The following is a 27578-nucleotide window of genomic DNA, read 5'->3' as shown; positions in this document are numbered from 1 at the left end:
ACCAGGGAGAGGTGTGTAGATGAAGATGGGCAGGCAGCCCAGAAGCTTGCAAATAACTGAGGGATGGGAGGAAGGTAACTGGAGACAGGGTATAACGTAGTGTCAGAGTGCTTGACTAGATGCTTGAGGCTCTTAAGTTTAATACCTAATGTAACAAAAAGACAATCACATAATACATACATACATACATACATACATACATACATACATACATACAGCTTAGTCTGTAAAAACCCTTGCCTTGCAAGCACGAGGACCTCAGTTTAACCCAGAACCCACATCCCACCACTGAGGAGGTGGAGACAGGCAGATCCTGGAGCTTGCTGGTCAGGTATTCTACCTTCCACAGTGAAGTCTAAACCAGTAGGGGTCCTTGCCTCAAAACAAAAAAAACAAAACAAAACAAAACAATGAATCCTGAGAAGTAACACCCAAGGTTCTCTGACCATCACATGCATATACATACATATGTATCTCTACACACCCTCATATGTGTGAGTACACACACACACACACACACACACACACACACACACACACACAAATAAATAAACATGTATGAAAGACAGTTAGGAAAACTGAACAGTGAATACCATTAATGTAGATGAGAAAACAGGTAAGAATGATACCAGAAGCCCTAAAGGGTATTTCCAGAGGAGTTGACTATTACTAAAGGTTCAGATCACACACACACAAACACACACACACACACACACACACACACACACACACACACACACACAGTCACTCTGCTGGGTAAAGGTGGAACATGGAACATGTAGGTGACCTTGAAAAGAGGTCAGTGGAGAGTTAGGAGAGGAAGCCCTGAAATTGGTTGAGGGGTGACTGGTGTACTGAAATTCAGATGCAAAGAGGAACTGCTTGAGGACCCAGAGGACAGACAGGATCCGGATCACAAGTCGGGGGCTTGGCATTTAAAACAAGGAAGGCTGAGTTGTGCCTCACCATAGGGTAGCTGACTAAGAGAGTGGACAGAGATGTAGACAAAACTAGACCTAGAGGTGGAAAAGGAAGGCGCTTCCTAATCCACCGTGTCCTCTCTCCTCAGTAGGGATGGGGTAAGTTTATTGACTGTGGATTCTCATGGGGAGAATGTGGAGGCTGGGAGAGAAAGGAGGTGGTGTGCATAGCTTAGGAGCTACCGTGTCCAGCCTGCAATACTCAGATGGTGAATTTTATTCTGCAGCCAAGAGGCTTGAGTCCTATCAGGAAGCTGTCTCCGAAGAGGAGGAATGCACAGATACTCTCAGCGGCTCCCTCGGCAGTGTGGCGAGACCCAGAGCCCAGAGCTGCAGGACAGCTCACAGTAGGCTTCCGGGAAAGCCCTTGGCTCAGCTCTCCGGGAGCACCTCTGCTGTAGGAAATGGAGAAGGATCTGGAGAAGTGCTTCATTCCAGACAGGCTGCATTCAGTAGTCCCATTGTAAGTGTGACGTCATCACCACGCCCTGGACAGAGTGACTCCCTGCTGTAATAACCCATAAAAACCACTGCTTTTCTTAGTAAAATGGGTGATGTTGTTATAGTGCAATACGATGGTGACACGTAAGTTAAAAAAAATACAAAATTGAGATTTGAGGTAATTTACTGTTGAGAAGTTGGGTATTATTTCTGAAAAATAAAATATTTCTGCTTAGAACTGATTATATCAGAGCCTGAAGAAGGCTATCCTGACATAACGATAACAGCTAACCCTAAGAACCATCAAGGCAACCAGAATTGTCTTGGAGACGTGTATGTTTGTCTAATTAATAGGTCTTTTGATGTCTTTTTTATTACTTTCTAATCTTCCTCTGCATTCCACGAAAACTAGCTCTCTTTCCTCATATCTAACTCCACAAAGGGCACTTTCCGGGATTTTTATTCCAGAGCTCAACAAGTGGTTTGTGTCATAGCGACAACTCTTAGTCATCCCGTATTCCTGCAGAAGTAGTAGGTCATGGAGAACATGGGAAACAGAAAAGACGATTGTGTAAACAAGTTAGAAATCAATACTTCCACTGAATTTAAAATTTCCTCTCCGAAAGGTTCACTGCCTTCTCAGCCTTTCATATTTCATTAACACCTACACTTAACCAAGATGGAGATTTCCCACTGTGAGGTCAGTAATAACTCAGGCAGACACCACAATAAGAAAAGAGCAGCTATCAGAACCGTTGCTACAGCATGGTTGTTGCCTCATTTTCACGGCAGATACGTCGCATAAGCAGATCCCAGGTGTCCATGTCTTTTGACTTGAGAAAGCCTTCAGGGCATCTCTAGGAGCTTTGCAAACCTGCCCTGAAATGTGCAGCTGTAAGTAATGGCGTGGCCACCGCCAACTCAGTTCCGTGGCACTCAGGAGGCGACACCCCTAACAGAACAACCTCTGTATTTAGCAATCTGTTTTGAAAGGCCTAGGTTTAATTTTTCCCTCACCACACACAGCTTTTATTTTCTATAGTCATTTTAACCATATGCCAGGAAAAAAAAAAATATATATATATACTCTGTTCTCTGTGATACTGTCTTTACTAGTCGTCCACTGCACTAGTACATTTTCTGCACATTTGAAAGAAAACAAGTGTTAACTCACATCTAGTTGGTGGTGGCCCAGTGCTGGCTTGCCCCTCCTCAGTTTTCTGACTAGGCCTCACTCTTCTGTGGGCATAGTTACTTCTGGAAACCATCTCCTCCATCCAAAACATCCTTCCCTCTATCAAATCTGATGCAACATGAAGGGAGGGCTGTACTGAAGAGTTCTCTGATTCTTTGTTGTCAACCTCCAGGTTTTCTGAGTGAGTGTTTTTCCATTGTCCATTTGTCTGCATAACATTGGCTTTATTTCTATACCTGACACTGTACCATGACGACCTTGAGAGCAAAGATTTATTTTTTAACCTTTGAATCCTAACATGTAGCACAGAGCCTGCCACATTCATTTTCAGAACAGTATTTTGGAAGGTCGTTGATCGAATCTGATCACCAGACCTGGCCTTTCCATAGTTTGTTTGTTTCCACTTGCCCTCTACCCCAGTGTCATGTGTACATGGAAATTCAAGTACAGGAAAAGTCATCGGTGTGAAGCCGTACAAAAGCTTCAGCAAACAGCAGGGAGAGTAAAGGGGGCCAGATTTTTCGTATTTAACTTGGATCTAAATAGAGAGAAAAATAACAGAAGGTAAAAAGGCCTGAAGTAGAATGCCTCGTTGAGAGCCAGTGGGAGCACGTGCTTATTTTCCAAGGGCAATGACTCTGTCTTGTTAGTTTCTCTACTCTTCCTGTCTGGAATATAAGGCCAGCGAGTGTTTGGTAGTAGTGTGCAATAAACTTGGGCTCCTTATGTGCCAAGTACTGGGTTAGGGATTTAAAGACCGCTAGAATGTGGTCCTTGCCTTAAAGGGACTTCTAACCTCTGCAGAGGGCACTGTTTAAAGACAGCTACTTCAGACATGGTTTCATGCAAGATGGCAACGGTTGTCTAGCACAGCAAGGGAACAAATGATCTCTCATATACCAAGGCCAGGACAAAGATGGCTCTCTCTGGTCTTGGGGAAATAATTACACAGACATAGTCATTTAGATGAAAATCGTACACGGCCATTTTGCACTCTCTCCTCAACTTAAGAGCTCTCTCAGTCATGAGGGATTGAGTTATTTGTCAAACTCAGTAGAGTATTTGTTTCTGGAGCTTCCTTTTGGTGTGGATGCCTCCCTACATCTTCCTGAGGGCTCTTCTGTTTATATTCCTTTATGGTGGTTCAGTGTGTCTTCTGTGGGGCCAACTATCTAGAAAGACCCAGCTTTACTTTGACAGTTCTTGTCTGCAGAGTCCTGTTGACAGGAGTATCTCTTACGTGACTAAATACACATGCAGGACTTTCCCTAGCTTTAGTATTGCTTCTGTTGTTGTGCTCACAGAACAGGATTTCAGCTCTGTAGTCCTCTACTTGCTGAATTTAGATAGAACTCAAGACTATGTTGTGACAGCTCATAGCATGTGAATTTTAAACCTGTCATGGCCCTGGTAATCTGAAAGGAGAGTCACTTGAAAGGAAAGAAAGAAGAAAGATAGGCAGGCCAAGGAACCCCTCATTCCAGGGTTGGCTGTCAGCAGAGTCGAGCCGAGACCTGAGGGTAGAACGTGTAATTGCCAGCACTGTACTTCTCTCATCGAACCCGTGATCACTCTCACCAAACGCCAGAGCAGAGACATTAGACATGATACCCCAGTTTTTTCCTTGCTTTTAAAATAAAATTCATGACAAGAGCAACGTCGAGTTTGAGAGAATACAGGCCCGCGTGACAAGGAGGGCCTGGCAAGGCCCTGAGGCAGCCAGCCACATTGCACCCGGCCAGGAGGCAGAGCTGATGCTCGGCTGGTCCTCCTCCTTTATTCTGTCTAAGAACAGGTCAAATGGGATGTGCCACCGGCATTTATAATTGGTCTTTCCTCTTTAATTAAACCTTCCTGGACACCCCCTATCAGACAACCCATTTCCTTAGGTAATTCTAAATCCAGCTGAGTTGAGAATGAACAGGATCCCCGACATGGTCATGGGAGTACAGTATCACGTGACCCTGTGGCACTTTTTTTTTTGTTGTTGTTGTCTTAGTTTTGTTTTTATTGCTGTGAAGAAACACCATAACCATGGCAACTCTGACAAAAGAATACATTTCCATGGGATGGCTTACAGTTCAGACATTAGTCCGTTATCATCAAGGCAGCATCCAGGCAGACATGATGCTAGAGAGCCTGTGGCACTTTCTAATGTCAGGTGCTGCTCCTGGCCTCTTTGCTGCAGTGTGCTTTGCTTATCAGCATCCTAGACTCCCTGTAACACAGTGGTGCTTCTTCAGGCACTTCAGGTGCTGTGATTCTAGGCAGTACTGTCTAAGCAGACTAAATGGTGCAGTGTGAAGACAAGGTTTGTACGATGACATGTTTTAGTACTCTCAACTGAGTCTGAGATGCACTCTGCCAGAGGAAACGGGGTTCCCGCACCCCACTCTGGTGACAGAACTTCTTAGAGAACATCCTTACAAGGAGAGGACGGCACAGTCGCCAAACGTATGTGCTAGTGAGAAAACTGGCATAAGTATCCTGGCTGTGAAATGTCCACTAGTCTCCTAGCCTATTTATGTTTTTTTTTTCTTATAGAAAGTTGTTTTTATAATATGAATGAATGACTTGAGCAAAAAAAAAATAATTTGTTCAATACTCTGATAGGAACTAAATTTCACTTTTGAAATAATTGGTTGTTGAGTAAAATACAGTCATGGTAGAATTCTAAGCTCTATAAAATGCGTGCCTGCCATTATGGATGTCAAAGGGAGAATCCTTTCAACTAGATTTTCATAGAAGATGGTGTTTCTATGTCCTATTTAACTGAATAGTCAAAATATTCTCCATTTCTAACATCTAAATATAGATTTACATGTGCTTCATTTTATTGTTTGGTTTCTCAAGATACCATATGCAGTAAACTTCACAAATTACACTTATTGGGGTGGTGAGATGGTTCAGTGGGATAAGGCGCTTGCTGCCAAGCCTGGCTGCCTAGATTCGATCTCTGAGCCCACAGGGTGGAAGGAGAAAACCAACCACCTTACACTGGTTTCTGATCTCCACGTGTGCTTTAGAACACGAAAGAGTACACACACTCACACACACATTCACACACACACACATACACACACACATACACTCACACACGTGTGCACGCACACACACATTCACACACACATTCACACACACATTCACATTCACACACACACTCACACACACACTCACACACACACACACTCACACACACACACTCACACACACACACTCACGCACACACAGAAATAAATAAATATGGGAAAAAATGAAAATTTAGTTTACCATCGCATGCTTCACTTAAATTCCTATTATAGAAGCCTTTGATGTTCACGGCAATACTTTCTCATATTGTCTCTTCAGGAAACAGACGTGGTACCAGATACCAGACTTTTAGATAAATTTAGCCAGATTACCCCTCAGCTGTTCACCCGCCTGGATGGTGCCGCGCAGAGCGCACCCCTGGAGACTTTGTACATCATGGACTTCTTTATTGCACTGGCAATTTGCAACACGGTGGTGGTTTCTGCTCCGAACCAGCCTCGCCAGAAGGTGAAGTTAAACGGGGTTTTCTCAGCTGGGGATGCTGTGGGGGTTTACATGCATCCATATTGGGTTCGTTATGGGATGCTGATAAATCGGAAAGCAGCAGGAAGAGCAGGTGTATACCATTTCCTCAGGATCTGTTCTTGCCTCTGCACTTACCACAGTTATTGGTCCTAACGTGGTCAGTCCTCTCAGAGCTTTGAAAGCTAGGAGCTCTTGCTCTGTTCTTCTGTATTTCAAAATCATTGATTAGTTAGTTAACTGATTAGCTTTGCATCCTGACTGCAGTTTTCCCTCCAGTCTCCCCCGCCTCACCCCCATCCTCTCCTTCTCCCTTTCTCCTCAGAAGAGGGGGGGGGTCTCCCATAGATATCAACCACCCTTAGCGTATCAGGTCTCAGTAAGAGTAGACACATCTTCTATTGAGTCTAGAAGAGGCAGATCACTAAGGGAAAAGGGTCCCAAAGGCAGGCAGCAGAGTCAGAGGGAGCCCCTGCTCTCACTGTCGGGAGTCCCACGTGAAGACCAAGCTGCACATCTGTTACATATGTTCAGAGGGCGTAGGTCAGTCTTAGGTGTGTCCTCTGGTTGGCGGTCCAGCCTCTATGAGCCCCTATGGGCCCACCTTAGTTGATTCTGTAGGGTTTTTTGTGTCCTTAACCTCTCTGGCTCTCACAATCCTTCCTCCCCTTCTGCAGGATTCCATCTAATATTTAGTTGTGGGTCTCTGCATGTGTTTCCATCAGTTGCTGGGGCTGGAGAGCTGTTAAAGGCTAGGCTCATAATCAAAAATGTCCCTCTGCATCATAAAGACGCCTTGGAAGGATTTCACCGGCATTACAAAACCAGTGTGCGGGGCTGGGGCTGAGGGTGGGGGCGAGCCTAGGGTGTAGGCTTACTCTGGGCTTACTCTGAACGTTTGCTTTGCCTTCCTTGCCCCACTAAATTAGAGCTTCCCGTGAGGCTTCTGAGCCCTACGACATCATAGGCATGACATAGTGAAGCATTAGTTTAATCGCCATGACGGTGACAAACTTTCTTCAAGTGCCAGCCAGATTTCCTTTAGCTCAATCTATCTATAAACCAATTTGAGTTCGACCTGCCAGGATTCAGAATTTCTTTAGTGTAGCTGTGCCTAAGAGGTCATGGAAAATTTACGAGGAAAAACCACTGGTGATCTATCGCAGTATACTAGCGTCCTGGTATAGCTTGCCTTTCCCACACAGCCACTTAAAATTCAATTTACAGCAAAATCCAATTAAATGTTAATGCTCCAACCGATCATTTTCTTTTGGCAACTTCAGAGGTGGGAACTTTAACATAAAAATAATTCACTTTCACTGAAGCCGCACCTGATCAGAGACTGTATTTAACACAGTGTTGTCTGAGAAGATGCTCTAAAAAAAAAAAGCGATTATGTAATTAGAGAATAAATGAGATTTTGAAGAAAATGTACTACACGGTATTTTACACCTGTTTTTCAAGTTGGTGATTTTTTTGGCATTTTTCTCTCTACGAAGTATTGTAGATTTATTCCTAGAGGGTATATGGCTGTATTGCTTAGAATAAACTCTTGGTGGGCATGAAGACCCCTGCTTCTCCCAGATTCGTAGGGTAGTGAGAGAAAGGAAGCGTACGGAATGATACAAAGACTTCCCAGTGACAAGGTGCAGACTTTGCCTTATGTCTGAGCCTCTGATAAAGCAAAGAATGACCAGCAACAGCCCCTCGAAAGCCATGCTATCAGTTACCGAGGAAAACGTTTAAATTCGCCACATACTTTTGAATGAATAAACTTTACAATCTACTGGGTGATCTTTCGTGATAGGCATGAAATTATAAGCTTAATCCCTGATATTAAAAGAATAAAAGAAGGCAAAGTATGAATAAGAACAAACTGCATACTAATAATAGTTAAAATCATGTGATGATGTGGTTAAGTCCCTCTTCACTAACTTCCACACACTGCCCTGTTTGGTTATAACCTTTTATAGACTCTAAAGAGAGAAAAGAAAAATGCACCTCAAGCCTTGAACTTTTGAAATAATTTACCCATGCTCTATAAACTTCATTTTAAAATACATTTCAAGAAGAGGTCTTTGTTTTAATATTAAATATTTAGCTAATTTGAATTTTTATTTTAATGGTGATTAATTGTTTCATAATTGATTCTTTGAGGCAGGGTCTCATTAGGTAACCCAGCCTGGCTTTGAATTTGGGGGTCCTTCTGCTTCTGTCTTTCAGGAGCTGAGATTATGTGCAAGCACTACTATGCCTCATTCAATCTGCTTATAATCGTTATTGTATATATGTAAAATTCTTTCTTCTATCTTTCTTTCCTTCCTTCCTTCCTTTCTTCTGTTTTGTTTTGTTTTGTTTTGTTTTGTTTTGTTTTGTTTTGTTTTGTTTGAGACAGGATTTCTCTGTACAGTTCTCACTGCCCTGGAACTCACTCTGTAGATCAGGTTAGCTTTGAACTCAGACATCAACTTTTCCTCCCAGGTACTGGGATTAAAAGCATGCATCACCACCCCCCAGCTTTAGAAACAATTCTGTAAGGAAATCCAATATTAGCATTTTGTACCTAAATAGTTACAGAAATATACAGCGTCATCACAATGTGTAACGTCGTTTTTCCTGGTGGCTTTTTATTTGTCTTCCTGCTTGCTATGGAATTTCTGGGGAGGAGGCAGGTTGGCAGTTAAGACAGTGGGAACACTTTCAGGACTGTAATGACCTCATTTTGGACTTGTTATTAAGAACTTGTTCCATTGTCCTTCCTAGATTGGGCTCTCCTCACTGGGTGGAATGCCCATCAAGTCCTTGGAAGAGATTAAAAACATCTTCCAGAAATTGTCTGTCCGGAGATCAAGTTCACCGTCCCTTGCGAGCGGGAAGGATTCAACCTCTGGGACTCCCTGTGCCTTTGTGAGCAGAATCTCTTTCTTTAGTCGAACAAAACTGTCGCCTCCTGTGGAGGACGAGTCTTCTCAGATGGATGAAATTCCCCAGGCCAGTAACTCAGCTTGCTGTACAGAATCTGAGGCAGAAAACAGTGACGTTGGACTCCCCATTGACTCAGCGGAAGCCCTGGATGGACCACCGCCCTTGGCTTCCAACCTGTGTTATGAGGCGGAGAGTCCAGATGAAGCAGCCTTGGTGTATGCCGCCAGAGCTTACCATTGCACTTTACGGTCTCGGACCCCAGAGCAGGTCGTGGTGGACTTTGCTGCTTTGGGTCCATTAACATTTCAACTCCTACACATCCTGCCCTTTGACTCGGTAAGGAAAAGAATGTCGGTTGTGGTCCGGCATCCTCTTTCCAAACAAGTCGTGGTGTATACAAAAGGCGCTGATTCGGTGATCATGGAGCTGCTGTCCGTGGCTTCCCCAGGTAGGTTTACATAGTTGTCATGGTGATGGTCAGACGGACTGGGGAGTTTGGGGCCACGCCCACACTTGGAAAGAAAAACTGCTTGAGTTGCTGGGAAGACCGAAGGGCTGGCGCTGAGATCTTGGCTTGTTTACATCTGAAACCCATCCTTAGCTGTGTCTCTGCAGTTACCTATTTGGTCTTCTGGGGGAAAATGGGCATCACAATAATATCAATCTGTATGGAATTCAGGAAACATCTATTGCCTAAAAAGGGAGGAGAGCCCTGGAGAGGCTAGATAGCGCTGGCCCTTCACAGCAGCGCCTGTTTCAAAGCTTCAGTGCTTCCTCTGCGCAGGAGAAAAGAATCAGAGTGAAGAATTATGCAGCTGGATTCCTTTCCTAGGCACACATCTGAGACGCAAAGCTAGAATACCTTTTGTTTCTTATGGATTAAACTGTCATTTTTAGAGGGGGAAAAAAGGTCTAGTTGCACAGGCTGGCGGGAATAATGATTTTCTGTTCCTGGTTTCAGATGGGACAAATCTGGAAGATCAACAGATGGTAATAAGGGAGAGAACGCAGAGGCACCTGGACGAGTATGCCAAACGAGGCCTGCGCACTCTGTGTGTAGCAAAGAAGGTGAGACTGTGTGTGTGTGTGTGTGTGTGTGTGTGTGTGTGTGTGTGTGTGTGTGTGTGTGTGTGTGTGTGTGTATACCAGACCTCAATCCAAACCCAGCTACCAGGGTGGTCCCCCCCAACCCCCCAGAGTCCCTTTTTACAGCCTCTCCATTCTGCACGTGACAAAGTCGCCTTGTATGTAAACAGCGGTTTCTCTAGAAGTAAAAAGTGCAGCATCAACATCCTCCCAGCTCGTCAGCATTAAATGAGATTTGAAAAAAACAATTGACCTGAGGGCAGCCTTCTTGTTCCTCTTGTGAAGTCTTGGAAAATTTGTTTGGCCTGCTTCCTTTTTCTTTTCTTTTTTTCCTTGTTTTAAAAGATGTATTTATTATTATATATGAGTACACTGTAGCTGCCTTCAGACACACCAGAAGAGGGCACCAGATCTCATTACAGATGGTTCTGGGAATTGAACTCAGGACCTCTGGAAGAGCAGTCAGTGCTCTTAACCGCTGAGCCATCTCTCCAGCCTTGGCCTGTTTTCTTTTTTTTTTTCCCCGGAGCTGGGGACCGAACCCAGGGCCTTGCGCTTCCTAGGCAAGCGCTCTAACCACTGAGCTAAATCCCCAACCCCTTGGCCTGTTTTCTTATGTGCCTGTAAACTGATCCTTCAATCCAAGTAAATTTACCAAATTATTTTTAAGCCACTTTTGATTATTCTTTATGGAGAAAAACAGTCTTGCTGCATGATAGGTCCTTTCTAAACGAAAAGTTAAGTAGCAAGAAATAATCAGAGCCCCAGAAGGGCTTTGGGGGCTGTTATTGCCAACACCTGTCCCTGACCACCCCTGTTATAGTTATTAATTATTGTGGAAGGCAAAGTGGGGCTGGCTCTGTTGTGGACTTCCAAGAGCCCAGTCAACCAGAAAGGATCAAATGCCTCTTTGATACAATTGTAGGAAGCTCGGGGGATTCAAGGTCGAACCACCTCTGGCTTTTCACTTGAATGTATTCCAATAGATGTTTTGTTTTCCCAAATCAAATTACTGCAGGCAAAAATGAGTGTATAAGAGAAGAATTGCTTAGCTTCCTCCATTCGACCCTGGTTTTAAGACCTGAAATACAGATTCATCTGATATGACAATGAAAGACAGGAAGACATTGGCTCCTTCTCCAGGAGTTGTGTTTATAAGTTTTGTTAGAATGTTGGCCTTCCTGTGTTTTTTAATATGGCGACTTTCTTGTTACCTTTTCTGAAGCTTCACCTTAGGAGTTAATCTTCAGAAGGCATCTGGAGTGCTGTTGGCTGTGGCCAAGCAAACATTCCTAAGGGAATTGTCTTGGCTGCATCATTAGAGTGCTCCCAGATTTAACTGGCTATTCCACCTTCTGTCCTGGTTTAATAGGTGAACTCACTTTCACCAAAGATAATGCTTAAAAGTTCCCAGAGATACTAAGCTGTGGTGTCTGTCTATCAGCAGGGTCATATCCACGTGATCAGAGTTTGGGGGTCCTGCGTCCGTGAAGTGAAGGAGTATGGATCAAAAACAATTGTGCCCATAGGGTGAAATCTAGAAATGAAGTTGTTGCATGTCCTGGTAGGGTATTGCAAAGTTAAATGGCCAGACTTCTAGCCTCTTTTCTTCCTCTCTTAGGTCATGAGTGACACGGAATACGCAGAGTGGTTGAGGAATCACTTTCTAGCAGAAACCAGCATCGACAACAGGGAAGAATTGCTAGTTGAATCTGCCATGAGGCTAGAGAACAAACTCACATTACTTGGTAGGTAAATTGTGCTGTATTGTCTGAGCAGAGAATTTGTCTCTAAATCCATTATTTTTCTGTCCCTTTTGGCCACTTTGATGTTTTTTTAAACTCAATTACCTTTACTTTATTTTATTGTTGTTTTGGTTTGAGATAGGGTTTGACTATTCTATAACTAGCTATGTAGACCAGGTTGGCGGCAAACTCACAGAGATCCACCTGCCTCTGCCCCCGAGGGCTGGGATTCAAGGCAAGTGTCACCAGCACCCAGCTAGCCATCTATTAAGCGTATTTGGTTCTCCCTCTCTGTCCATTCTGACCTCTTCCCACATTCAAGTGCATTCAGATCCTAGTTCCTCTTCAGTGAACTAGAGTTCCTCTGTAGTGGGAACAGAGTGGGCATTCTTGGGAAGATGTAAAACTGAAACACCCAAGGCCTGATACAGAGTCAAACAAACACCCTGGTCCAAGAGAAGGATTTTGCAACTGTGTTGCAAAGAATTGGAGAAAGCCTTAAATTTGTGTTGTTCTTAAATCTTTATAACAAACATACATCTTATTTAGAAGAAGTAGATCACAGAGTCATGCAGTATCTTGATCATGCTGAAAGACTTAGACATTAACTAAAAAGCAAGAAACTCCAGTGTTCCCAAGTATAGGGCCATGTCCTTTCTTCTGCACCCGCAAGTGATCATCTCCTCTCTCCTGATTCTAATCTAAACTACACAAACACAGCCAACACTCCTCGAGTCAGGCTGATCGGCACCTCGGAATTACTCACAGAACTCTAAACTGTCCTCATGCCAGAACCATGTCCCCAGGAATTCCAGGGCTGTGGGTCTAGTGCGTGACCATGGCACTGGAATTTCTGAAAGCCCCCAGAGGAATGGTGAGGAGCTGGCAAGTTCAGAAGCCATGCCTTGGAGCACGGAGGTGAGGATTCTGATGGAAGCCTCATTATCACACCAAGAGAGCTGCCTCTGAGTTCCGTTCCTCATCTTAGGGGGAAAACAATCCTTTAAATACCGATCATTTCCTTATGACAGTGTAAGCAGCTCACATGCATGCTTCTTTACCTGCATTTCCGAAGCAGAGCCCCTGTGGGCTTAGTGCCAAAACTCATTTGGCAGCAAAGTCAAACCTGATTTGAGGTGGCGCTATTTTTAGCATTAATACCCAAATTAGCATGAAAATGTGCAAGCTTTTCTATGGACATATAAATATGCGTGACTAATGGGTATTACAAAATAGAAGATATATCACCACATGACCGGTGGGAAAACTTGGGTTCTGAAGCACATCTGGTTCTATCCACTTGTTCCAGAAAAGGACATCATGGACTGACACTATGAAAGAGCACCCCGAATGGGCATAGTATCCTATGGCCAAGTGTTCTTTAAGAGCTTGCCTTTAACCCTGGGAGTTTCATAGAATGGTAAAATTCAGCTCAAGACTTGAATCAGCTTTTGAATTTGTTGATATGAACACTAGCCAGAAGGAGAATGTGTGTTTGATAAATCCCATGGTTCTTTGTATTTTATGTCTTGTCCGCAGTTTACGTAGGTCAGAAATGAATGGCCCACGGAGAGGATTCATTTGATGGCCAAGTGAGTTCTCTCTGGCTCTGGCTTCTAGGAAACCTTGTTTTTCATTTCGACTGCTTTTCAGGTGCTACTGGCATTGAAGATCGTCTGCAGGAGGGGGTCCCCGAGTCTATAGAAGCCCTTCACAAAGCTGGCATCAAGATCTGGATGCTGACAGGGGACAAGCAGGAGACAGCCGTCAACATAGCTTATGCATGCAAACTCCTGGAGCCAGATGACAAGCTCTTTATCCTCAATACGCAGAGTGAAGTATGCTCGATGAGACTGAGCCAGTCTTCTCAACTCCGTAGGGCATTAAGAGATGGACGGGTGTAAGGAAAAGGGAAAGCCAACCATCTGTAGCTTCTTGCTGTTATGCTGCTGAATGACCTTGCTTGTCTTTGGGAGGATGCCACAATTTTTCTAAAAGCCCGACTCAGAGGCATCATGAATGAATCCAAGCATTAAAAGAAACTCCCTTTTCTTATTTTGCACACCCTACTGCACAAGCAGGGATTTGTCAAAACAGAACAAAAATGAGAATACATGTAAAATCCTGAGACTGGAACTTACTTCCCTTTCAAGTTGAAGGGAAGTAGTAGTTTCTGTTAGTAACTAGATATTTTTAATGATAAATTTTAAAATTAGGCTCTCGGCACAACCCTGCCCTCTAGTGGTGAATTTAGGTGGTGCTCCCAGCATTTGTAGAAATAAAGGGGATGGATGGAGGTGTTAAAGCAGGACTTGAAAAGATTTTGAACCACCTCCCCACCCCCACCCCCAATGTTAGGCACCAGGACAGACATTTGAAAAAGTTACGTAGGTAGAAGGCTCCTAGAGGAGTGACATGCTGTGTCCCAGACGTGTGCATACTGTTGTGAAAGTCAGGCAGTAACATGATTCTGTCACCGTGGCCTGACTTCATGATGTCTTCAGTAGCCACCTTGCAGGATCAGGTTCTGAGCCAGTGTCACAGGCTGTCACCTTTGGCTAGCTAGTGGTTTTATGGTTCAACCCTGGTTGCTACTCAGCTCCGTGATATGTTTCGAGGAGAGAGAGTTGTCCTTATTTAACACTGACTGGGTGCTGTTTTATGGCCATACTTCTAACGGGCAGTGCCATTAAGGTGCAGGATCATTTCAGTGACTCAAGTGGATGTGGCTTGAGTGACATATGAAATATTTACCACTACTGACCAAGTATCTGTCCTTGGGGAGTTACCTGCCCCACGTGGCCTCTTCTTCCTTGCCTGTCACAGACGGTAACACCCGTGCCCAGAGGTAGTTAAAATGAGGAAATGCCTTCTCCCAGCGTTAGTTTAGTGAAGGGTTTCAGCGGAAAGACCACCTTCCTCTTCAGATGGTTGGCAATGCCAGCAGCACCTAAAAGTGCTGTAGATGTCTCAGCCCCTATAGAGAGAATGGCAAGCATAAAATGAAAAACAGAGAAATAATCAGTGCTGCGGAAATGCTACCGCCAAGCCTGGGACCTGGGTTCGATTCCTGGAACCAACTTGACCACACACATACCACAAAAGGGGTATGCCAGTAGACAAACACACACCAAATGCATAAACAAACAAAAATGAAGGGAAGGTATTAACTATTGGTGCTCTTAATTTGACTTAGAACTTTTTAGACATTCAAAACTTTTATCTTGAGATTGTAGCTCATGGCCATTATTAAACATTCAAACAATGTGGAAACCTTTTAGAAAAGCTAAGAGAGAGCCTACTGACCAGTCAGGGATCCCTCCAGATGGCTCCCAGTCTGCATACATGGGAAGCCAAGCATAACGTTGCATGCTTCTCAGATGTAGGGCCCCATGCATTTGTCAGGGGAAGTGCTCCCTGTGTCTGTGAGAACAGACATGGTGATCTGTGTCATCATGAGAAGCAGGCACAGCATCGCTCAGGTCGGGTGTGTCAATCACTCAGTGCATCCAAAGGGAGCTTTGCTTCAAAGGGGACATTTGGCAAGATGTGGAGATGTTTTGACTGGCACACTTGGGGTAGGATGGGTGCTATTGGTCTGTAGTTATCAAAGACCAGTGATAACTGCCAAGTGTCTTGTACCTCCCAGAGCAGCACCACACACAAAAAAATATTTTTTTTTTAGTTCAAATATCAATGCTACCAAGAGTGAAGCAGAGTATTTTGTTTCTAGGAAATAATGAATGCAAGTCAGTCAGTCAGCTAGTGCACTACCTGGCATGCCGTTAAGCTTCTGACATTCTGCACCGGTTTCCCTTTAAAAGATTTAAATAAATCTGTGTGTAGGTGTATGTGTGTGTATATTTATGTCTGTGTATGTGTGTATGTTGGTGTCTCTGTGTGTGTATGTTTGTATGAGTGTGTATTATTTATGTCTATATCTGTGTGTGTATCTGAATGTGTGTATGTATGTGTGCATGTATGTATGTGTCTATATGTGAGTGTGTGTGCCTGTATGTGTGTGTATGTGTGTGCATGTGTGTATGTGTCTGTGTGTGTGTATGTATGTGTATGCATGTGTGTATGTATCTGTATGTATGTGTATATTTATGTGTGTGTATGTATATGTGTGTGTATGTGTCTGTATGTGTGTATGTCTGTATGTGTGTGTATATGTGTGTCTGGTGTGTGTGTGTGTGTGTGTGTGTGTATGTGTGTGTATGTGTATATATGAGTGTACATGTACATGTAAAAGCCAGAGGTCGATTTCTGGTCTTGTTCCTCAGGGGCTATTTTTTTTTAATTTTTATTTTTGTCTGTCTCTTTGTCTTTTTGTTTGTTTGTTCATTTGAATCAGGGTCTCCTATTGCCTTGGGGCTTGCTGATTGGACTACAGAGGTCTGCCAGCAAGCTCCAAGGATCTGCCTGTTTCCATCTGTGTCTGCTGTCTGCCTCCCAGTTGCTGGGTTTGCCAGCAGTACCACCATGCTCAGCCTTCCCCAAGGGCTTCTGGACGTTAAACTCAGGTCCTCACACTTGCAAATACTTTGCCGACCGAGTCATCTCTCCAGCTCAACAAAACTTATTTTTAGCAGATACATGGAAATAAAAATTATGTTAGTATGATGTTATGTGATGTTTCAATCCAGCTGTAGACCTGTAATGTCTAAATTAGATTTAACAAATTAACCTCCTTATTTTCATCACAGTCTTTTGTGGTTGTTGTTGTTGTTGTTGGTGGTGGTGGTGGTGGTGGTGGTGGTTTGGTTTGGTTTGGTTTGGTTTGGTTTGGCTTGGTTTGGTTTGGTTTTGAGACAGGGAGACAGGGTTTCTCTGTGTAGCCCTGACTGTCCTGGAACTAGCTCTGTAGATTAAGCTGGCCTCAAACTCATGGAGATCCACCTGCCTCTGACTCCGGAGTCCTGAGATTAAAGCCTGCACCACTACCTCTAAACTCATTTCTCATTTCTTTATGACAAAAACATGTTGTTGTAAAGTATATATAAAATAAATGAGTATCTTTCATCCCCACTAGGTCTACATCACAGTGCCCCAAGATATCTGCTAGACATCTCAAGTCTCAGTCAGCAAAGTGTCTCACCTGCTTTGCTCTATCCCATATCACACTGCCGAAGGACTCTCTCTGAGCCTGGCAGCAGTCTCTCTACCTATCTAGTTCCCAAGGCAGGTTTCCATGCCAGAAACACACATCCCAGTTCTGCAGCGGTCCAGTGTCTCTAGCCGCTCCACACTTTCTTACACTTAAATTGATACACGAAAGGACACACAACACAATAACCTTTGATCCAGTTGATAAGATATAAATGGCCACCTAAACGTACAAAGCCCGGTTCACATCCATCCCTCAAGAACATTCATAACAACTTGTAAATACACAGAGCGGAATCTTAACATCAGCCTCCACGTTCTCTTTGTCGCGGCTTCTCCTAGTCTCCTCCTCTTCCTTCAAACTTCTCTCCTGTCCATCCTTCCTTCTCCTCCAATGACAGGCCTCCTTTTATCCTGTACCTGCCTCACCTGTATTTTACAAATTAAATGGGGGAGAAGGTTCTGGTGAAGTCACCTGAGTCCTGAGTACATGACTAGGCAACCATCCTTGGGGCAGTGTATCAAAATACAGATAACTCCAGGGAAAACCAAAACAAAAACATATAAAACCCTTTCTTCTAGATTTTGTTTTTAGAAGCACAGTAAATATATTTTTATTTATTGAATCAGATCTTTATTGATTGGTTAAAATTATCACGAATACACACACACACACACACACACACACACACATGCACTCACAATTTATGTTGGAAGACATTTAAAACTACCAGTTCAAGAAGTAATTAGTGCATATCTAGTTGATGTTAGTTGCTACTGATAACTTCCTATGTGTGAATTTTCTATGCAGCTCAAGACAATAGAGATAGTTTAATTTTCATTTCGTGAGTCTTGGTTCAGTAACTACTCTTTTAATATCCCTTTCCTAGTCTCCATTCTTCAGGAGTCCCTAAAAGCCAAAAAGACTCGTATCACAAAGCCCAAGCTGTCCTGTGTGGGTTCTGAGATATCTAAAGTCATGTGTGGTAACTTTACAAATTTCTATGAACTCCACTGTGGGCATAACTTTATCCACTTAGAAGCCTTCATCACTTCCATCCATAGGAAGGTTTTTTTCTTTACTATTCATGTTATCAAATCCTAACATTGGTTGTTCAGACATACAGAGCCAGCTCAGGATTGTTCAGTTTAAGTTATGTGCTTATAACATTTTTTCTTCTGAAAAAATAACCTAGTATTTACAGTCTTTATTAGAAGCTCTAAAAGACGTTCCATGCATGATCTCATTGAACAATTATGACAAGTACATATTAACTCGTTTTATAGATAGAGACACCAAAATATGGTGATTTCTTATCGTGTTAAGTAACAACAAACATTGAAGTTGTTATCTCCTACTTTAAGATATTTCTATGTTATATTGTGATTGATAGATTATATATAAACAACTACTTCCTACAGTTGGTGGAAATATCATGTGACCCAGATATCACTTTTCCTGGCAGTATAGGGCTCCAAAATCCTGAGAGTATAGATTAAAAATAAATGGTAACAAGTACCTGAACTCACAATTCTAGAATTGATAAATAATCAAGACTATATGTATGTGTGTGTATGTGAATGTATGTGTGTGCATGTGTATACACGTGTGTGCATACTGCTAAAAAGGTCAGCATCTTTGTGTACTCATAAAGCTACAAGTGATTCACGACTATATTATGAAGACTATCTATCTAGACTGTAAACTCTACCATAATGTCAGTGCTTCCAGGAATTTTATATTAATATACATGTTCCACTATAAACATCACCTCTTATGGAATAGTTTGACTTTCAAGGCTATTAAGTACTCTGATTTCTAAATTATGCCATATTAATTTCATCAAACTCAGAAACATTTGTATAAATAGTTTCCCTGTTTTATTTTGTGTCTACAATAGGCACATGTGACTTTTCCTTCATGGCTTTAGGGGTACGTAGGCTCAAGTTCGTTCTAAGGTTAAGGTAGTTGGGTAGCTCCATTTCATAGCTGGATGTAGGCTGCCTATTTTGAGGCTGTAACAGACTCTGTGAGCTGAGTACTGTACAGAAGATAAGGAGTTCTTTGTAGCCCACAGATTGAAGGCTCATAAGCATGGTGCGAGCTATAGCTTCTGGTGGGTGTCCCATGGTGGAGGGCATCCCATGGGGCTATGTGCACCAATGGTGAGTGGTAGAAAGCTCAGTTGGGAGGAGGGGAAGCACAAGGGTAAGGCAGGGCCAGGCTAGCCTCTTTCCTTGTCTGTTCCTGGAGGAACTAGTCTGTTCCTAGTAGACTAACTCCTTGTGAAAGGCCAGCACCCATTCCTTCACGAGGACGGTCATACCTCCATGACCATCCACAGGGCTCCACCTCTTAAAGGGTCCAGCCCCGTGCAAACTCATTCGCGATGATTATTCATAGTATGGCCATTAAGTCTGTTGCATCATGATTTTGTATCTGTTCCCACCTTTTCTTTGTCCCTTGTATTTTATTGTGGGTTAGGAAATGCTTGGTAAATTAGCACTTAAAAGTTTTTTTTAAGAAAAGTCACTCATGAACTTACATCAATAAATTATTTCAAGATGAGTTTCAGTCTCCCAGTTCTAGATCTGAGACCTAGACTTAGTGGACATTCAATGCAGTACTTTTTGAGTAAGTTTATGGTTAGTTAGTCTTTGTGAATAGAGTGTGCTCAGCAAATATTTGAAGTTGAGTACCCGTGCGTGTTTGCGAGGGCATGGGTTTACGCATGTGTGAGCGCAGAATCTAGAGTGCCCCCAGAATTCAGAAGAGCACGTTGGATCCCACTGAAACCTCAGTTACCAGTGTTTGTGAGCTTCTAGAGCAGTGGTTCTCAACCTTACTAAGGCTGCAACCCCAACCATAAACTTACTTTAATTGCCTCTTTATAACTGTAATTTTGCTACTTTTATGAATTGTAATTTACAATGTCTGTTTTCTGATGGTCTTAGGCCGCCCTTATGAAAGGGTCCTTAGATCCCCCAGGGGGTCATGACTCACAGGTTAAGAACTGCTGCTCTAGTGAGTGCTGGGAGCTGAACTCTGATCCTCTGCAAGAGCAGGAAACGCTCTGCACAGATGAGCCAGGAAGTGCCTTTCCCCCCCCTTTCTTCATCACAGGGATTAAAAGTGAGTTAGGGAACTGAGGCTGCAGCTCCTTCAGAGTACAAGCTTAGCATTTGTTAGGCCAGAGCTACAGACTCTGAAACAACAACAACCAAACCCAAACAGATTAGAAGGGATGACTGCCTTTATAGCATTTCCTGTGTCAGGTGGAGTGCACACGCATACAAAGCTGATGTGATAAACTCCACTAAGACCATCCTGACCATAGTAGAAGCTCCCTGAAGACAGGCGTCCCAAGCCCAGAATATTTTCTCATACGCTTCCTCAGCAAATGCGTCTGAGAGGATCAATGTATCAAATAAAAAGAAGATGCAAGCTTTAGTCAGTGCCTTAAACATCTGCATGTCTCAGTTGGTCTTCACAACAGTGTTGGGATGGAGGCAAGTGTGCCTTTTGCAGATAAGGGAGATGATGTGTTTGCTTAATGCCAAACAGCTCATAGTGGGTGGCGCGAGACCTGAGGATTCTCCAGGTCCATTTCTCCAGGTCCATTTCTGGGGAAGACAGCTGATACGATGGAATTTTGCATCCAATGTAGGCTTTTTAAGCTGTAAAAATTATGTCTGTGGTGCCCCCATCTTACCTGGCCTCAAGTCCACAGAAGCCCATGAGAGCGCTGCAAAACTGAAAAGATATGAAGTGGTCTCTTTGACAGTAGCTTATGGTTCACTACCCAAAGCAGCCGTGATCCAGCAATTGCTAGAGAAGGAGAATGAAAAATTGAGCCAGCTCTCCAGTGGTGCCCTGAGGCTAATAGCCTCTTCCTCTTTATTCAAGGATGCCTGTGGGATGCTGATGAGTGCAATTTTGGAAGAACTTCAGAAGAGGACTCAAGTGTCTCCTGAGCTGGCATCACCGAGAAAGAACTTTCCTCAGCCTCCTGACCCTCAGGTCCCAGGACGTGCGGGACTTGTTATCACTGGGAAGACCCTGGAGTTTGCCCTACAGGAGAGTCTGCGAAAGCAGTTCCTTGAGCTCACTGCATGGTGCCAAGCTGTGATCTGCTGCCGAGCCACCCCCCTTCAAAAAAGTGAGGTGGTGAAATTGGTTCGAAACCATCTCCATGTGATGACCCTGGCCATTGGTGAGTGGAGGTAGGAGGGTGGGGACCCTGTCTCCTTTGTATGTCCCAGGGGCTGATCCTTTGTCTCTCCTTCCTTCTGTATATAATATACTGAATATATCCATCCATCCATCCATCCATCCATCCATCCATCCATCTCCTTATAATTCTGTATTTTCTTTTCCAGATGCACTTTCTTTCCTCCCCTCTATCTCTGTCTGTACTACTTTACTCCCTTCCTGCCTCTCTGATTTTTACTGTGAACCTGATGTTAGGCAAGGGGCACAGAGAACAGTGTGATAATATTCTGTTGGTTATATCTTAGACCCCAAATTAACTTAATTACCTAGAGTTCAGTATCGAACCATGGAACTGAAAACCTCAGGCGTTCTTCCTTCAGGAAAGTTAAATTTAGTTATACAAAACAGTTATCCATTCAATGCATATATTTGAGTGACATGTCTGTGACAGCCTTCCCCCTACCCCTTAGGCAATATCTGTAACTGATACCTTTCTTATAGTGCATAGAGCTAGCACAAATGAATGAGCAGCTAAATGTAAATATGGCAACTATCAGTTAACAAATGCTATTGAGAAAAATAGGGAAAAGATTTTAAATTCAGTTCTCCGAGCAGTGGCAGCTGCTTCCGCTGCGCGTGAGTAAAGACAACAGAAATGGCAGAGGGGCCATCCCTCTGTAGTGTCATATCTGCAAGTGGCTTCTGGTGTTGAAGGAGACTAGTGTCTTTGGTCACCACTGTAAAACCATGTGGTAGAGAGGATGGGGCATGCTGGGTAGCTTTGGAATCTAAAAGTGGGCAGACGTAAAAGCCTAAGACAGAAGTTGGGACCTGGCACTGGGGTATTGCTGTGATCAGCCTGGCCATAATTTTCATTGGACAAATGTGGACTTGGGGACTTTGGGTTTCCAAAATGGCGACATGCCTTAAATGGTGCTTGATGGGCCGTCCCAGTAAGAATATGGAGACTTTGGTGCTGAGCATGATTTGAACTGTGGGGGGCAGGCTCAGAGTTTTCAAAGGAGAAGAATGTTAGTATGTAGCTTAGAGACTGTTCAAGTAACTCTGGGACATGGGCTAAAGCTCATAGGACCAATTTGTTCACTTGAATAGCGCTAGGTTTCCTGTTTGAATTTTAGTCCTCTCATGTGTCTCATGTTTTCTTCTACCTCTTGAAGGTGATGGTGCCAATGATGTTAGCATGATACAAGTGGCCGACATTGGGATCGGTGTTTCAGGTCAAGAAGGCATGCAGGTGAGTACACACCCAAGTACCACGACCATAATCTACCTACAGAAGAAAACCTTCTTCATGATATAATTGTAGTGGGGCAGTGAAGCTATGGTGTAGGGACTGAGGAAGGCAGGACCTTCTCCCAGTTCACCATTGGTCACTTGTGACTATTAGGTTGTTCTGGCTAGTCTCTGCTGTGTTCATGAGTTCTCTCTCCCTTTTTTAAAAAAGATTTATTTGTTTATTTCATGTACACACCAGAAGAGGGCATCGGATCCCATTACAGATGGTTGTGAGCCACCATGTGGTTGCTGAAAATTGAACTCAGGACCTCTGGAAGAGCAGTCAGTGCTCTTAACCTCTGAACCATCTCTCCAGCCCCGAGTTCTCTTTTTACAAAGCTCATATACACTGCAAGATCTCACTCTGTAGGCATGTGATGGCTTTGCTTAAATTCTCACTGAAAAGTATCTACTCCTATTTGAATACACGACATGAAAAATGTAGAGGACTGGGGTGGGGAAAGGGAAAGGAAAGGAGACATGAGAGAGTAAGGATGAGGAAGATGTGTCTGTCTGTCTCTCTCTGTGTGTGCATGTGTATATGTATGCATGTGTATATGTATGTATGTGTGTATGAACATATGTGTTGTCTCTCTTTCTAAATCTGCTTGTAAGGTAAGTGAACTGATTTGGGGTTTACTGCTGCTCAGGCTACACCTGCTAGACTGTGTGCGTTCTAGCATGTTCCTTTGCCCAGTCCTCCCTTCCTGTCTCCTCTGCAGGCTGTGATGGCCAGTGACTTTGCCATTTCCCAGTTCAGACATCTCAGCAAGCTGCTTCTCGTGCACGGGCACTGGTGTTACACACGGCTCTCCAACATGATTCTCTATTTTTTCTACAAGAATGTGGTATGTACCTGCTGAGAATTTGCCACCCGCCTCTCAGTCCAACCTTCTACTGCTGGCTGCCTCAGGGATGAAGAGGAGTACCACGGTGCTAACTTGCTGTGTTCATTAGTGTCTGGAGGACAGCGGGAAGCTGTTCTAAATGTCTTTCCAGAGATAATCTGGGACTGTGTATGTTTGAACTATTGACAGCAAATTGCTGGGCCTGTCCATCTGCCGGCACACTCTGCTCCCTCTGCGTTTACATCCCATTAAGTCCTGACGGGTTCATTTAGACTCCAATTTTTGACTTTCTAAAAAGAGATAGTGACAGACAGGATTACAAAGTGATGTTGTCAGGGGAAAATGAAATCATATTTGGGGAGGCAAATAAATAAATAAGTGAGTAAATAAATAAATAAGTAAACCTACTGCTCCAAATAATGGCTCCTGTAATATATCAAAGAGAGTGAGAGAGGAAAATCTAATTGCAAGGATTGTCTACCCAGCCCATAAAAATCTATTAATACTTGGTAGATATTTTGTGATCACGGTATAATTATTCCTTGGAATAATCAGAAGTTGTTTGGAAATCCTGGTGTCTAATCTTTAGTGTTCCATTTAAATTATACTTACCTATGTTCCTTCCTTCCTCCCTCCCTTCCTTCCTTCTTTCTCTTTAATTATTTTTTTTCAGGCAGTATCCAGTCCTAGGTTGTCTGGAATTCACTACATAGTCCAGGAGCACCTCAAGCTTGTAGTAATCCTCCTGCTTCAGCATCCTGAGTGCTAGGATTACAGACATAAAGCAACATACTGGACTTCAGTTTTCTTTCTTATACATTCATGTTGATTCATTTGCTTATTCAAGGTGGACTATAATTACATTATGGTCTTTAGACTACATTTTCTCTTGGTCCTTAAAAGTAGGATTTTTGCTGTGCTGGCCTTATCTAAGATATGATGCTGGGCCATTTTAAGAGTTGTTCTTATGACCTCTTTTGATGTGGAACACTGAGAAAAGTCAGTGCTTCCCCAGCCTATAACATCCTGATGCATGCCACCACGTGAAAACCATTACTGTTAGTTTTTTTTTTTTTCAGGATGCAGTTATAGGTCATGAAGGCAATTGCGAAAGATAACCACCCTTCCCTAAGTATAATATTGATGGAAACAGAAAATGTAAAACAGTACTATAAAAGGATTCTTCTTTTAATTAAAAATGAAAGATACAATGCTGGGGGAAAGACCAACCTCCAGGGCAGCCATTTCCCCCGTGCTTCTTCCGAAGAGACCGTCCAGTATTAGCACTGAATGTTGCCCATTCTGTTGGCTCCATTCCTCGTAACTACTAAGAAATAACTGGGCAGGAGTAGGAAAACAATGCATGTGTGGCGTGTCTTCTCCAAGCCAGGTGTCTTCACCTTTGTCTCCTTCATCTAGAGAGAACATATCTGCAACTCTGCCACTTACATGGCACATAAGTGTCTGGGTAGCTTTGTGCAAATGTCCTATTCGCTTTGCCCCTCAGTGGCTTAGATAATTCAGCATGCAATGATGGAGTACCAAAGTAATAACGATGGGAATCTCCTGCAGTCTAGGAGCCAGAAGTCTGAAATCTGGGACTGGGTGTGGTTGGGCTTTGGTAATAGGCCTTTCTGGCTACATCTTCTCAGGGTTGAGGAAAGCCACCAGTGGTCCATTTTATAGAAACGATAATTCCATTCCCACAGCGGTACCATGATGCCCTAATAAGTTTAGCATTGACCTCTGCTCCTATCACCATTGCAATGGAGGCTAAGGTTTGTATGCATATATTTTGATGAATCAGAAATGCATGTATATGTTTTAATCAATCAGAAATAGTTTAGTTCATCACCTGTCAAATGGGAGCAACAGTAATTCCCAAGTTGTTACGAAAACTAAAAGAATTAGTTGTAAATCATTTAGAATCGTGCCAGCAGCACCACGTAGTACTGGTGTGTGCGTGTGTATAATTTAATGAGATATCCGTTAGAAACAAAACAAAATTAAAGAACTACATGAGAAGTTGTATTCTTCCATCCGTGGCTGTGGGCAAAGCCACGGAAGACTAAAGGTCCGGGAGTCAGCAGTGCAGCACGTAGGACAGCCATTCAGAGTGTGTACTGATGTCTTTAAGATCTGGACGTGTTTTTTTGTCTCCCCAGGCCTATGTGAATCTCCTTTTCTGGTACCAGTTCTTTTGTGGGTTTTCAGGAACATCTATGACTGACTATTGGGTTCTGATCTTCTTCAACCTCCTCTTCACTTCTGTCCCCCCCATCATTTATGGAGTTTTGGAGAAAGACGTTTCAGCAGAGACCCTCCTGCAGCTGCCTGAACTTTACCAGAGCGGCCAGCGATCCGAGGTAAGTGTTGATTAATTCTTGCTGTACAGGAGCAGGGGATGAGGTAAAGGGTTTATTGCTAGCACTACCATAGAGGAAAAGTCACTCACACAGACACATACACACCAGGTGACATGGGAGAATGGCTATGCCACTACATTGGATGGATGGATGGATGGGTGGATGGATGGATGGATGGGTGGATGGATGGATGGATGGATGGATGGATGGATGGATGGATGGATGGGTGGGTGGATGGATGGATGGATGGGTGGGTGGGTGGATGGATGGATGGATGGATGGATGGATGATGGATGGATGGCGCTGAGCCCCCAAAGCCAAACCATCACCTTTATTTCTTTTCTCTGGCCTTTTTATAGACAAAAGTTCTTTAGAAAGTTACCTCAGAGAATAAATGTTACATAAAATGGGAGTAACAAACGGAAGTTGATATTAAGTTCAAAGCAATGTTTCATTCTATATGCTCATTATAAGTTCAAAGCAACAGTTTTCACACAGCCTGTCTTATCATAGCGTACGTCTGTGGCTTCATCCTTGGACCTGAATGCTTTTCCTTAAACACAAATTTGTTCCAAGCCCATTTCTCCTTTGAGTGTAGTTATGATATTTCTTATTATGCAGCCTTTACTTACTATTGTGAGGAGTGGGCACATTCTATTCTTGATCCTAACTTTATTACATCTTTCTAGCAGAACAACCAAAGCCATTTCTTTTTTTTTTTTTAACAGACTTAATTCATTTATTTTTCTTGTATAAAAACCCTTATGTGGTAGCCACAGCTGGAGCCTGGGTCCTCTGAACAGAGACTCTGGTGTGGGTTTTCACAAGATGGTCAGTGAATTCCTGATAAGGAGACTTGGTGAACACAGTCTCTTTCCAGAGGTCAGGGGTCAGGTAGCTGTAGGTCTTGGAGATGGCATCAAAGGTGGCCTTGGCAAAGTTGCCCAGGGTGGCAGTGCAGCCCCTGGCTGAAGTGTAGCAGTCATCTATACCGGCCATCATCAGTAGCTTCTTGGGCACAGGAGCAGAGACAATGCCAGTGCCTCTGGCGGCAGGGATGAGACGCACCAGCACAGAGCCACAGCGGCCTGTCACCTTGCATGGCACAGTGTGGGGCTTGCCAATCTTGTTCCCCCAGTAGCCTCTCCGCACTGGGACGAAAGCTTGGCCAGGATGATGTCCCCTCGGATGGCAGTGGCTACCTCCTTGGAGCACTTAACACCAAGACCAACGTGGCCATTGTAGTCCCCAATAGAGACAAAGGCCTTGAACCTGGTCCGCTGGCCAGCCCGACACTGGCATGATTTTCAGAACCTCATCCTTTAGAGATGCACCCAGGAAAAAGTCAATAATCTCAGACTCCTTAATGGGCAGAGAGAACAGGTAGATCTCCTCCAAGCACTTGATCTTCATGTCCTTAACCAGGCCGCCCAGCTTGGTGACTGGGATCCACTCCTTGTCTTCAGCTTTACCTCCATGAGTCCCGTGGCCTCGGCCTCGGGAGGCCGACCGCGGCCCCTAAGGCCGCTGCCGAATCCTCCGAGGAAGCCACTGCTGCCTCCTAATCCTGCGCCTCCGGGCCCCCGGGCCCTCCCGCTGCACCAGCATCATCCGCCATTTGGTGTTTTCCTGAAGAAGAAGAAGCCAAAGCCATTTCTTAAAACCTTCTTCCTAAGGTCAAATCAGGAATTCTATAAGATCTTTAATTCATCTAAATATCATTAATTCATGAAAGTTCATCATTATGCTGATCTGCAGGAAATCTGATCAATAGGGCGGGCTAATGCCTAGGGATTATTATATTAATTTATATAATATATTA

General features: G+C 43.6%; 1 protein-coding gene and 1 pseudogene across 3 annotated transcripts in view; one reads left to right on the top strand and one right to left on the bottom strand.

Annotated features, from left to right (window-relative positions):
• Atp10d (ATPase phospholipid transporting 10D (putative)) overlaps positions 1-27578 on the top strand; it is a 112234-nt gene that overhangs the window by 67504 nt on the left and 17152 nt on the right. For both annotated transcript variants that reach the window (XM_087583785.1, NM_001427806.1), the window contains 10 exon segments: positions 1208-1443; positions 5965-6153; positions 8932-9541; positions 10055-10161; positions 11801-11927; positions 13578-13762; positions 20941-21247; positions 22425-22501; positions 23265-23390; positions 25556-25756. In XM_087583785.1, coding sequence (XP_087439911.1) covers positions 1208-1443; positions 5965-6153; positions 8932-9541; positions 10055-10161; positions 11801-11927; positions 13578-13762; positions 20941-21247; positions 22425-22501; positions 23265-23390; positions 25556-25756 — 2165 coding nt within the window.
• On the bottom strand, positions 26463-27374 carry LOC108352743 (40S ribosomal protein S2 pseudogene; annotated as a pseudogene). The gene has a single exon (XR_015637413.1). The product of XR_015637413.1 is annotated as a 40S ribosomal protein S2 pseudogene (transcript).

Source organism: Rattus norvegicus, chromosome 14 (assembly GCF_021556685.1).
Source record: "Rattus norvegicus strain SHRSP/BbbUtx chromosome 14, alternate assembly SHRSP_T2T, whole genome shotgun sequence".
In the NCBI taxonomy this organism is placed as follows: Eukaryota; Metazoa; Chordata; class Mammalia; order Rodentia; family Muridae; genus Rattus; species Rattus norvegicus.
This window is presented reverse-complemented; position numbering and strand designations above follow the sequence as displayed.